The sequence below is a fragment of the Paramisgurnus dabryanus genome, chromosome 19 (genome assembly GCF_030506205.2).
Source record: "Paramisgurnus dabryanus chromosome 19, PD_genome_1.1, whole genome shotgun sequence".
Lineage (NCBI taxonomy): Eukaryota > Metazoa > Chordata > Actinopteri > Cypriniformes > Cobitidae > Paramisgurnus > Paramisgurnus dabryanus.
In genome coordinates, this window is record NC_133355.1 from 835,175 (window position 1) to 847,677 (window position 12,503).

The 12,503-nt window shown below is 36.1% G+C and overlaps 1 protein-coding gene across 2 annotated transcripts; it reads left to right on the forward strand.

Annotated features, from left to right (window-relative positions):
• LOC135774993 (E3 ubiquitin-protein ligase TRIM39-like) lies at nucleotides 1–8,835 on the forward strand. 2 transcript variants are annotated; one of them, XM_065285043.2, is made up of 8 exons: nucleotides 1–535; nucleotides 1,089–1,217; nucleotides 1,397–1,950; nucleotides 2,152–2,247; nucleotides 2,321–2,476; nucleotides 4,352–4,562; nucleotides 5,107–5,133; nucleotides 7,982–8,835. In XM_065285043.2, the coding sequence occupies exons 3-8, from the start codon at nucleotides 1,399–1,401 to the stop codon at nucleotides 8,527–8,529; spliced, it is 1,590 nt and encodes a 529-aa protein (XP_065141115.1). In that variant the 5' UTR covers nucleotides 1–535; nucleotides 1,089–1,217; nucleotides 1,397–1,398; the 3' UTR covers nucleotides 8,530–8,835. The 2 variants fall into 2 exon arrangements, with proteins under 2 accessions (XP_065141115.1, XP_065141108.1); XM_065285036.2 differs by having other exon boundaries at nucleotides 1,092–1,217.
• Nucleotides 8,836–12,503: the final 3,668 nt, after the last annotated feature.

A 12,503-nucleotide genomic window follows, 5' to 3' on the forward strand; every position in this document is an offset into this window, starting at 1 on the left:
AAGCAGTAGCCGTTTCCCAATGTCAAGGAAGGATCCTCGGAAGCTAGAATTTCGAGGATGCTACGTCATCGACGTCCGTCGAAGGACTGTTCCAATGTCGAGGATCCTCGAAATTTCAGCCAAGGACTGAGTCCTTCGTTCGACAAATATCCCATATACAGGAAAGGATGCAAATTTGTATCCTTCGCGCTCTTCACGCGCTGAAATCACCCACAATCCTCTGCGCGCAGCACCGAAAGCACACCTTTCAATCACGTAATGACGTAATGACGTGCACTTGCTAGCCTGTTCCATTTAACGTGTTCTCCGAATGCTTAAAAGGAGCCTCGCCTCGCCTCTGAAGGAAGTGACTTGTAAGGACTAGTCCTGCCAAGGAAGTATCCTTGACATTGAGAAACGGCTAGTATTTCGAAATTAATCGGTGACGTCACTTGCGCGAAAGTGAAACTACATTGATGAACAACAGATTATCGTAACCACAGAATATTTCCGTTATTGTAACGGTGTAGTGGACACCGCTGATATTCACTTACAGGTAAGTTATAGAGATATAACATGTTAGTGCTAGTATTGTGGTTAACCATGGTCAAATCCTCAACTATATTTGTTTAACTAAAATGGTATCTGAAGTGTATTTAATGTCTGCCATTTAACTCTAAACCCATGTTTTGCTTATTATTATTATTATTATTATTATTATTTTAATAAACCGGAAGTTGCCATGTGTTACACTTTTAACACCCAACTAAAAATGTTTTATATTTATTATTTTCATAATCTACAAATGAGAAAACATTTTGTATGTTGTATCTTGTATACGTGGTTATGACAATAATGTATGTCTACTTTTCTTTATGTATGTTCTGTATGTTTTTGCAATAAAAAAGAGAAAGCATTTTATTTTGTCTAAGGAGAAAGCAAAAAGCATAGTTTACAGAAATATGTTAACATTTAGTATTAGAGTAGAAGCATAAGGGAGAGATGAACAACTTGAGAAGATTTTTTTAACAATAAGTTAAGGATTAGTTTATTGAATGTGGAGTAGGTGTGGTTTTTTTGTTGCATCTTAAAGGTTGTGATCGTCTCAGCAGATTTAACCAGAGAGAACCAAACTGACTGAGGCATCGCTCATTTACTGAACATAGGTGGCAGGAAGTGACGTATATACACAACATTTACACATTTTGGCCAGGTCATTGTCCGAAAGCGGATAGCAGGTAAACATCTTTTGGATTTCATATAGGCTACTGTAAACTAAAGTTTATAGTTTCATTTGTATTAATAAAAAGCTTAAACTATCACCAAGTTACACAATTAAGTATGAACTGTGATGAGGATTTTATATGTATATAAGCTATGCATGTATGTTAAATGTTTTCATAATTTCTCTTTGCAGTCATGTCATCCTCCAGTGATCCAATGGCCGAGGAGTTTCAGTGTTCAATTTGTCTGGATGTGTTCAATGATCCAGTCAGCATTCCATGTGGACACAACTTCTGCAAGATCTGCTTGAATACATACTGGAACAACTGTCAAGACATCAGCTGTCCAAACTGTAAAGAAACATTCGAGAAGAGACCTAAACTCAAGATTAATACAACACTCAGAAATCTTGTGGATGAACATAAGAAGAAAACTGCAGAGAAACAACCTGGGGTTTACTGTGACATCTGTGAGGAAGTAAAACTGAAGGCTGTGAAGTCCTGTCTGGTGTGTCAGAGCTCTTACTGTGAAACTCATCTGGAGTCTCATATGAGAGTGACAGGTTTACAGAAACACAAACTGATTGATCCTGTGAATAATCTGCAGGATTATATTTGTCTGAAACATGAGAGACCTCTGGAGTTCTTCTGTAGGGATGATCAGACATGTGTGTGTCTCATCTGTACTGTCACAGATCACAAGAATCACAACACTGTGACTGTAAACGAAGAAAGAGAAAAGAAGAAGGTGAGAAATATTAAAGGAAAAATTAAAGGTGGAGAACATTCAGATGCCTGTGCTGTATTTAAAATCTTCTGAAGCCATACATACAATACAGTGTTATTAGTGAATGTATCATATATCAGATTATTGTATAAACTTTTTATCTAGACTTAAAGTAATAAATCTCAGTTTTGATTTAATGCATCTCTGTTGTCATTTATATAGATTGAGCTGTTGAAGACACAGACAGATGTGCAACAGATGATCCAGGACAGAATCAAGAAGATTCAAGACATCAAACATTCAGGAGAACTCAGAAGAGTGAGTTTAAATTCTACTGAAACAGTTTAATGTTTAATGTATCATGCTTTCATTGGCTTTGTAATGATGTCAGTTTGAGCTGCTGGAGATGGAGGAAAAGCAGAAAGCAGCAGAAAAACAGGATGAAGATCTCATTAAAGATCTGGAGCAGGAGATCACTGAGCTGAAGAGAAGAAACACTGAGCTGGAGAAGATCACAAACACTGAAGAAAATCTACACCTCATACAGGTCAGTAGATGAAAGTGTGACATGCTTGTCAAGTGTGCAGCACATACTCGAAATGTGACATCTGCATTTAACCCATCCCACTGAGTAGTGAACACAGGCACTGCAAGTTGTACACACACATTGAGCAGCTATCCATCCCTACAGCACCCAGGGAACAATTAGGGTTAAGGTGTCTTGCTCAAGGACACCACAGTAGCAACCTGCCAGCCATGTGACTTGAACTGGCAATTCCATTTTTTTAAAAAGTGGAGAAGGCGATTCTGTTCTAAAATTCGAGAAAATCCTCCGCTACACCTTTAAACTATCAATATTATTCTGATGCTAATCAGAATTTATGTATTTTACCATTGTAATATTTTCATTCTCTTAGTTATTTTGAATAAGTTACATTCACATAAATTATAAGATGTAATTCTGGAGGTGCTAAGTTAATAGTCCATACAGCTGCGTGTTAAGTCACTCTCTTTCTAAGTAAGGCGTTTTATCCAAACACACTAAAAACTGAGGATCCATCTAAGTTTTAGATTGAAGCAAATACTTCATCCAACCTAAAATGGGGGGCATTACTCCATCTATGTTTTTAGACATTACTCCTAATTTACACCCCTTCAAGTATCTTTATCTTAAACACAGAAAACATGATAAAAAAACACTTGACAAGTTTTAATAAACATTACCAATTTATTTTGCCATGCAGGTTACACTTAAATCAATCATCATTTTATTGAAATTAATCAATTAAATCCATCAAGCATTTTACAGTATATCAAAAACAACACATTAACTAAAAAGATCAGCATAGAAAATTAAAGTCACAATAATAATAAGAGTCGAAGTCATACCTGGCAATGTAGAGAAACACAGCAGTGCAGGAAGTTCTGAATACAGATTTTTCCATAAATTTATAGCAATACACAGAGTTGTGTGGGAAACCTCTGATAAAAGAGTGCTTTCCTAAATCTTTTGCCGAACCACCTTACAATATATACACAGATAAGACAAAGGTCGTAAAAGTCCCAAATCAGGATTGGGTTGGCCAGTTCTCATGTAAAAACTACTGAAGTTCAAAGTTTAATTAAGGGATGTCAACAATAATCGATTCGGCAATGCGCGCATGTACAATTCAGCATCGATGTAGCATAGTCCCATAATCGATTATGTCACTGTTTATTTTCTGGGCTCAAGTGGACAATAAAGTTGTGAAGTTTGAATTACTTCAGGGGGCATAACAACAACAATCAAGATGGCTGAGGTGGAGAGAGATGACTGTGATAGACGGGAAAATAAAAACGCACCCTTTTCCATGGAAAGTGGACATATGGGCACATTTCGGATTCTAAGAAGTTAATGGGAAACTAGACAAGACTTATGCTGTGTGTAAAAATCTCATCTCAGGTATATAATTGTCATTGTCTTACAGCTGCTAAGCTTCCGTTTTTGTTGAGAATAGTTGCACTTGACTTTACTACTTGACTGATTAAAAATGTGCCTTGTTGTGTACAGTAGAATTCTGATGCATCGCAATGCATTGTAGAATCGAATTGAATTGAATCGTTACCTGGTGAATCGTAATTGAATCAAATTGTGAGGGCAGTGCCAATGCACACCCCTAGTTGGACTGTGAATAGTCATTGGGAGGCTTTTGGGCTGGTTTTTATACACAAAGCTGGCACACTGTCTGACGTTCGGATTATAGAATGTACATGTAAACAAACATTTTAATCAGATTGCAATGTTTAGGGGGCATGTAACTGTAACCTTCAGTCGGATTAAATTCAGGCATGTAAACATAGCCAGTGAGAGCATAGCTCGGATAATTAAGAAGTGTTTCAGAAAATATTGTGAGATCTGATTTTATCTTGGCTTTTTTTCCAGGAGAAACATCTAAAAGGCTGGAGAAAGCAGCAACATTTTTCATCTGCTCACCATTTAAAACATTTAAGACTTCAGTCCTCACCGCTTGTTGGGAGAATCAGATCTTATTTGTGGTTTCTTGTTGTTCCTGTGGGAATCTCCCTGCTGATGCTCTACCTCACTTCTTCCACTGATGTTCAGTCTCTCAACATTGAAAAACTCGGTGAAGTTGGTAGGTCAAGATCAAATACAGTTGGATAGTTTAATATAATTTTTTTTATCAGCAGTTGATAATGAGACTTTATGTGTGTGATTTAATTTAGCACAGACATGAAGTACAAAGAACAAACTTGTTGTGATGGTTCCAAAAAAAGTTGTATTTGCAACTAAATAAATGTATGTGCATAATGGGCATCCATGGATAATTTAGCAATTCAAAGGGTGTGCGTGCGTGCAAAATTTTGATTATGCCATGATATATGCTTCTCTTTTAATCAAAATAAAGTGTGCGTGCGTGTGTTCAGGTTGGCTATACTTCTTAAACCTAATCCTGAAAAGTTCCTGTTAAACATGTTTCTTGTGGGTGCACAATTCACTCTACACAAAGGATGAGGGATCTTTCCTATTTGATGCTTGATCCTCTATCAGCACACACAGATTAATTGACCAGAGACATAATATGAACCAAAATGTATATAAACTTAGTTTGTTTAAAATTGCATATATACATTAATATGAAAGATGTGATGATGTTTTATTTTCATTTGTCTGTACAGTGTTGAAGAAGATGCAGCAGTATGCAGGTACAGTGTGACATCTGATCTGTTCACTCATATACTAAAAAAAATTACATTTACATACTGACAGATAATCGATTGTTACAGTTAAACCCTGTATTACAGTTTTTCTTGGTTGCTTTTTCTTGAAACTATGCCTCATATTCTAAAAACAGTAAACACAATTCCATAACGTCTCCCACAATTCTCCAAACATCCTATTTTCAGGTCAAAATGAAGCTCTACACTCAAAACCATTCACTGTTCACCATTTGACTAAAAAAAAAACATTTTCCATCAGACATCACACACAAGCTTTCAAAAACACACACACTACAACATAGTATTACACACTGGTGCAATAAATTCAAAACAATATATCCAAAACTGGGAAGTTGCTTGTGGTTCTCCCCCTCAAAAACTTTTTCACATGACCAACAAAAAAGACACAATCAATGTATGCATTAGCACATTTTTATGCATTTATGTGCTACACAGCACATTGTAAAAAAAAATGATTCCGCCTCAACATCATGTCTTGTTCTGGTTCAGGCCAGAGAATCTCGTCCACATCACATGCTATATTGGTCCTAGCCAAACAGCGAGGATAAAATCCTCTTGCATGATCCACCCCTGGCATTCATCTACTGATATGTCGATCTGTATGCAAGGAAATTTTATGCATTTCTTTATTCCAGTAGCATAGTCCAATGGTGTATGCACACTAAAGTTACTGTACAGAGCAGTCTTAGGGTGCGTCTCATTTCTCTGTCTTACCCCTTCCCCTTACCCCTACCCCTTGGTTTTGCACGTTCATGTGAGGCGAAGTGGCGTCTCAATTCTCAGTTTGATCAAGGGCTAGGGCCAAGACGTAGGGATACATAGCCCTTGAAACGAAGTGTGATAAGGACCACACTTGAAAGAGAAGGGTAAACGTTAACGTAGGAATTTCTCAGGAGAGCCGGCAATAAGATGTTTTATGGATGAACGTCGAACTGTCAAGGGGTCGCACAAATGAAAGTAACGTTATTTTCAGCAGTTTAATTGAGAATATATTATGACACCCATGTTTTATGATACTTTTAATAAAATGTTCAAGCGGTTTTAATTGTAATGTTTTTATTTAAATCGCTAGTTAAGGCGCTAGCTAGCAGCTAAGTTATGCGCTATTTGGTGAGCTCAGCTCATACCGCTTGTCTGTTTGCGTAGCAGCCAGTTAGCGGCAAGGGAAGGTGACGCAAACGGTAATCGAGTGGTGTCTCATTTTTTAGACGAACGATCTGTCTTGCCCCTTCCCCTTCACTCAGTTTCGAGGGGCAAGGGGAAGACTAAGACAAAGGGGAAGGGGTAAGACAGAGAAATTAGATTGGCCCTTACTGTAAGTACATCTATCTGATTTCCTTCATAAGGGCTCTGAAGATGGAGGCAATAGTGAAGCGACTCAAAATAGGCTGCACTCGTTGCTCAGCCTCCCTCATAGTCATACCATGGACAAGGACATGGTCAGCTAGAGTGGCGTGAATTTCATTGCCCTTTGTCTCACTCCTACTTTTTCACGATGTCCTCCTCCTCTTCATACTTCTTCACCAAGTCCTCTTCCTCCTCCTTCACCATGTCCTCCTTCTTTCCCTCCTCCTCTTCCTCTCCCTCCTCCTCCTCCTCAACCTATTCCTTAATTTCTCTGTGGATCCATTTTTCCAAAGCTCAGTGAACTGATTCAGGCCCTTTTATCTATCTGAAGGATCTGATTGATGTGTGTTCAAGGCTCTGTTTACACGCACATGGTTATTTTTAAAAACTGAGAGATTTACCTTCGTTTGTGCCCCTCATTTACACGCAAACGGAGAACTCGCCTCTGAAACCGATTGTTTCTAAGAACTCTTGAAAATCTTGAAAATCTTCGGTTGCACGGTTGCATGTAAAGTGAGACAAACGGATGTTTAAGCAGGCAACGTCACAGAGTATGTGCCAGAGCTCGCACCTACGTCAAAAGTGCGACCCATGTTTACATGTGACTGCTACTCTGAACGCTTCCAAGATCACATTTCTGTTCGTGCAAACTCGTTTCGTGTGTTTGTATTTGCAAATACAGCTGCTCCATTATGTCGAGGAGCAGAGACGAGTGCTCTGAGGTCAGCAATTTTACGCGTGTTTGACTTCATGCGGCGCTGCAACGGATGAAGTCAAAGTACAGCGAGAGCGATTCGAAATTAGACCTCTACGTATGATTCCTCAACTCGCTCTCGCGGTACTTTGACGTCATCGATCACCTACTGCAACAACTCCTCCCTCCAACATGAAGAACCAGTTCGCGTCACCACCAGTGCAGCCGGTGATTGGCTTACGTGGGCTTGAGCTTCTCTTGACGGCATGTATGCACGGGTACGTGTAAATAAACACTTTTCTGAAAACTGACATGTGTGCACGATATTATTTTGGAAACCGGAGAGGTTGAAATGTCCGTTTATGAAAATAACCACCCACGTGTAAACATAGCCCAATTTTAACTCTTAGTGTTTCCACCTTGGTAATTGTTTGCTAATTGAGCCTAAGCTATGCTGACTTGAGTGAACAGTATTGAATGCTATTGCTTTATATGACCACATGGTGTAAGCACTGAGAAATGTAGGGATTTGTGTGTAGAGTTTTGAAGTAACAGTTCACCAAATCTGACTCATGTGTTAAAGCAGGGGAATAGTGTTTATAGTTCAGCAAAATGATTCTTGAAAAATGGCGTTATGGTTTTGAAATTTTAGTTCAAAAGCCTGATTATAGTGTTTTAGCAATCAAGAAAAACTAAATATCACACATATCATCATCATCACAAAGTGTTTGTATTGTGAAGTTGTGATTCATATTCTCTGATCTCTTTCAGTGGATGTTACTCTGGATCCTGATACAGCAAATGCTAAACTCACCCTTTCTAATGATAAGAAACAAGTGAGAGATAAAGGCATTTTGCTTGACCTTTCAGAAAACCCAAATATGTTTGATTTGTATAGTGTTGTCCTGGGTAATGAGGGATTCTCATCAGGGAGATTTTATTATGAGGTTCAGGTGAAGGGAAATACTAACTGGAGTTTAGGTGTGGTCAGAGAATCTGTTAACAGAAAGGGAGAGATCACAATGACACCAGCGGATGGATTCTGGACAGTTTCTCTGAGCAATGATAATGAATATAAAGCTGCTGCTGGTCCTGATGTCAATCTGTGTCTGAAAGTGAATCCAAAGAAGGTGGGTGTGTTTGTGGATTATGAGGAGGGTTTGGTCTCCTTTTATGATGTGGAGTCCAGATCTCATATCTACTCTTATACTGGTCAATCTTTCAATGAGAAACTCTATCCATATTTTAACCCAGGTTTTAATAATTGGGGAAAGAACTCGAAACCATTGATTATCACACCTGTCAACAACAATCAGTAAATTTGCCAACAATGTATAAAATATTTTCATTTCAAATATGAAAACTTAAAATATGTACATGCTACTTTTCAGAGAATAACAGTCCTTTTGTCATTTGATGTCATTGCTGAAATTACAGATTTTCCCATTAATTGTAAGAATATGTATTTGACAGAAGAGACTTCTGGAAAGGGAATAGTGAGGTATTTTTCTACAACTATTGTTCTTTTACTTCAGTTATTGGGTCATAACGGTGCGTAATTATAAAACATGTGTGAGTGCCAAACGTATTCTGTATGAACTTCCATTAAAAACTGTTGGTTTAAAGGACTGTTAAGTTTAATGTGTCACGATCCTCCGTCATCTGCCCTCACTTACCGGACAACATCTCCCATCACCCTTTGCACCCCGTCATTCAATCATTGATTATTGCCTGCACCTGTTGAATTAAGCCATAGGAGTGATGGGGGTCTTGAAGTCCTAAATTTTGAGAATACTAACAATACATTTAAAATTAATTGGTTAAAAAGATGTTTACTTGGGTCAAATTCTTTATGGTATTTTATTCCTAATAATATATTTAAGAGGGTATGTGGCTTTTTTTTAAATGGAATTACTCCACTGGAAAATTACCTAGTAAACCGGCTATACTCCATCAACAAGCTTTGTTAGCCTGGAAACTGGTTTACAACCACAATTTTTCCCCCACAAAACCATATAATGGAATAACTTGGATATCAAAATTAGAAATAGATCAATCTTTTTTCATAAATGGTTTAAGAAAAACATAATTTTTGTTGCTGATCTATTCAACCCTAATGGTGATCTGTTATCTTATGAATGCTTTACGAATATCCATCAATGTCTTGTTCCGTTTAAAGAATTTAAATCTGTTATAAAGGCGATTTCTGATGGATTAATACCGGTATGTCTAATGAAAGCTTCCCTTACTCATGAGTCATGCAAAAAACAACTTTCACAGTTATGTTTGGGAGGTGTTTTGATTTTAAACTTCTGGAAAGATTTGAGTTCCTATTGTTTTTCTAAAATGAATGTGAATTGTAACTTACACATTAAGGATGTGTTTTTTTTTATCAAAACCAATCTTTAAAATCAACTGTTAACTTTCTTATCCTTATGGCAAAATTCTATTTTCACAAACAAAGATTTCTTAAGAAAATACCTACTTTTATAGATTTCTTATGTGAAGTAGAACATTTGTTTAAATCACTAAGACTAATAAGAAAAAATTATTTGTTTTTAAAGAAATATGATGAGATCTTTCATGTACCATAATTAGTTTTGTTTTTTTTCTCCCCTTTCTCTCTTCTCTCCATTTGTTCAGATTACTGTGGATGTATTGTTAATACTTGTCATGTTATATATGGGTCATTCTACAGAAAAGGTGGAATTTGGGTGATGGCAATGAACTTCTTTCAACATACCCAAAACTTCTTTAATAGTATTAATTAACTTGTCAAATCTATAAATCCGCAAAACGGGGAGCTTAATCTATTTTTAACTTTTTAATACATTTTAATAAAGAATCCATTTGTCAGAGTCATTTATTTGTCATTTTTTCTCATTATGTGGTGGTTACAAAAATGTTGAAATATATGTGGTGTTATACAACTAAATGTTGAAATGTGTGGTGTTTTACAATTTTGGAGATCAAAATTATAAATTTTAAGCAACTAATGTCTGATTATTGAAAGGAAAATGTCTAAGAGTAAGAACATTGGTAATAATTAATGACTTTGTGGAAACCATTATTATCTTGTCTTGTTTTGCCTTGATTGATGATTGCAGCGTTTGATTGCTTTTCCTTGGAAGTGTTGACCTTCCAACTGCGCATGACTGGTCCCGAAAACGCTACTGCGCAGACTCAAGACCCAAGATGTCAGCGCCATATCGGGACACAGCTGCTTCACTTTTTACCAATGGAAGAGAGCGAACAGGCTCAGAACTTTTTTTTACAGTCTATAGTTTTCTCTTACATTAATATCTCCCCTCATCAGGTGTGAGGGTACTACAATTACAGCTTGTGTATTTAGTTAAAGGTTGAGTAGAGGAATGATAACAGCAAGAAAAATAATTGATTATTAATATTTGTTTAATTAAATTCTTCATCTTTACCCAGCATTGTATGAAATTATTTGATTCTCAGTTTGACTTTTTTCTTTAAAACCAACAAAAATATTTAATCAAAAAGACTTTGATGCAAAGACTGAAATATCAACAATGTCTTACATCCCATATCAACAACAATATATAACTAGAAAGTACAAGAAAAAACATTCATAACACCAAAACTTGGTTTAACACCAATGACACAATGTAACACCAATGACAAAATTAGAATATAATAATAGATATTGAATATGATAAAACTTAAAAAATGTTCCATCTTTTTTGTTTTTATGCTTTATGTTGGTCAGTTAAAGGAATAGTGCTTAGGAAGTACTCATTAGAGAAGTAACACCAATGACAATTTACAGAAAAAAACTAATATTTTTAAAAAATGGCTGCCATTAGCAATGTGCTATTTCATCAGAGATGTAACAATCACATAGTTATTCAGTATAATGTATTTTTATGTAAAGATCTTAACACTCCCAGCTATAAAAAGAGTAACACTAATGACATCCAAAAAAATCGTATCTCAAAATTCTCAGATATATCATGATATTTTAGACAAATAAGGTAAGACATCTCACAAACCTTTTGCCCTCAATTTGGAATAATGGCAGGATGTTTAAAGGAGTCTGGCTAATCTGGTTAATAAAGTGGTCGACTCTTTTACTGATGATTCACAGCATTTTATTGTGGCCATTCAATAACACATATGAACCACCGTAAAAGCTAAAAAATAAAGAAAAACATTTACTTAAAAACTCAACACACAAATAGAATTAAATTAAACAAATCAACAAAATAAACAAACAAACTTGCACATACAGCAAAAGTGTGATTTGGACAATAACCTTGTTCCCCCTTAAACCAGGATCTAAACTTAAGATTCACAGGATCCAGCCTTGGTTTACCGTGCTTCACATTGCATTAGTGTTTGTCTGTCACCATAACAGGTGTACATCATTAAATCCATTACACCAAGCGGAGGCGCAACCAAAATAAAAGTCCTCATACACACCCAAAATTATTGAACAATTAAATCATATAAATGTAAATAAACAAAATAATGTCTTAAAATACACACATAACAAATATGATAAATATGGTTCTTTACAGTATGGAAGTATGCGGTTTCGGGCGCAGTCTCAGTCATTTTTTGCTCTCTTGGTCAGTAATTGTGTGCAGAGGTGTATATTTAAGTACTTTCTTGAGTAAAAGTACAAAAATAATTTTTACTTAAGTAAAAGTACAAAAAAAGACTAGATGTTTAATGTACTTAAATATTAAATATAAACCAAAAACTTGAAATTATGAAATGTAGTGGAGTAAAAATTTCCAAAGACAAATACTAATAAAATACGAATAATTGAAATTTTACTTTTATGTAGAAAGTAAAAATACTTAAGAACTATACAACTCTGATTGTATGTTTGCATCTGCTTTATGTTAGGTTGTACACACCTGAACTATATCAAACATTTCTATTTGCCTTAATAAAATATTTGTATTTTGTGCAACTTCCTTTGCAAATTTCCTGGAAAATACACAAAAATGTACTTGCTGCAAGTCTAATACTGTCTTTTTTGATAAAACACTGTAAATACACGCACACACACACGCACGCACGCACGCACGCACACACACACACACACACACACACACACACATCTAATAGAGAGATTATAAGAAGAGTTTATAAATCTGACCCAGGTATATACCGTATGGGTGGAGTTATGATGTCACTGTAGCCTTGCAAGAAAGTGAAACTATTTGATGAACAGCCACAGAGACTTTAACTAAATTATCTGTCTTTAATGAAACAATTATTCAGTCATTTTAAGAGGGAAGTAAATACGCTGACA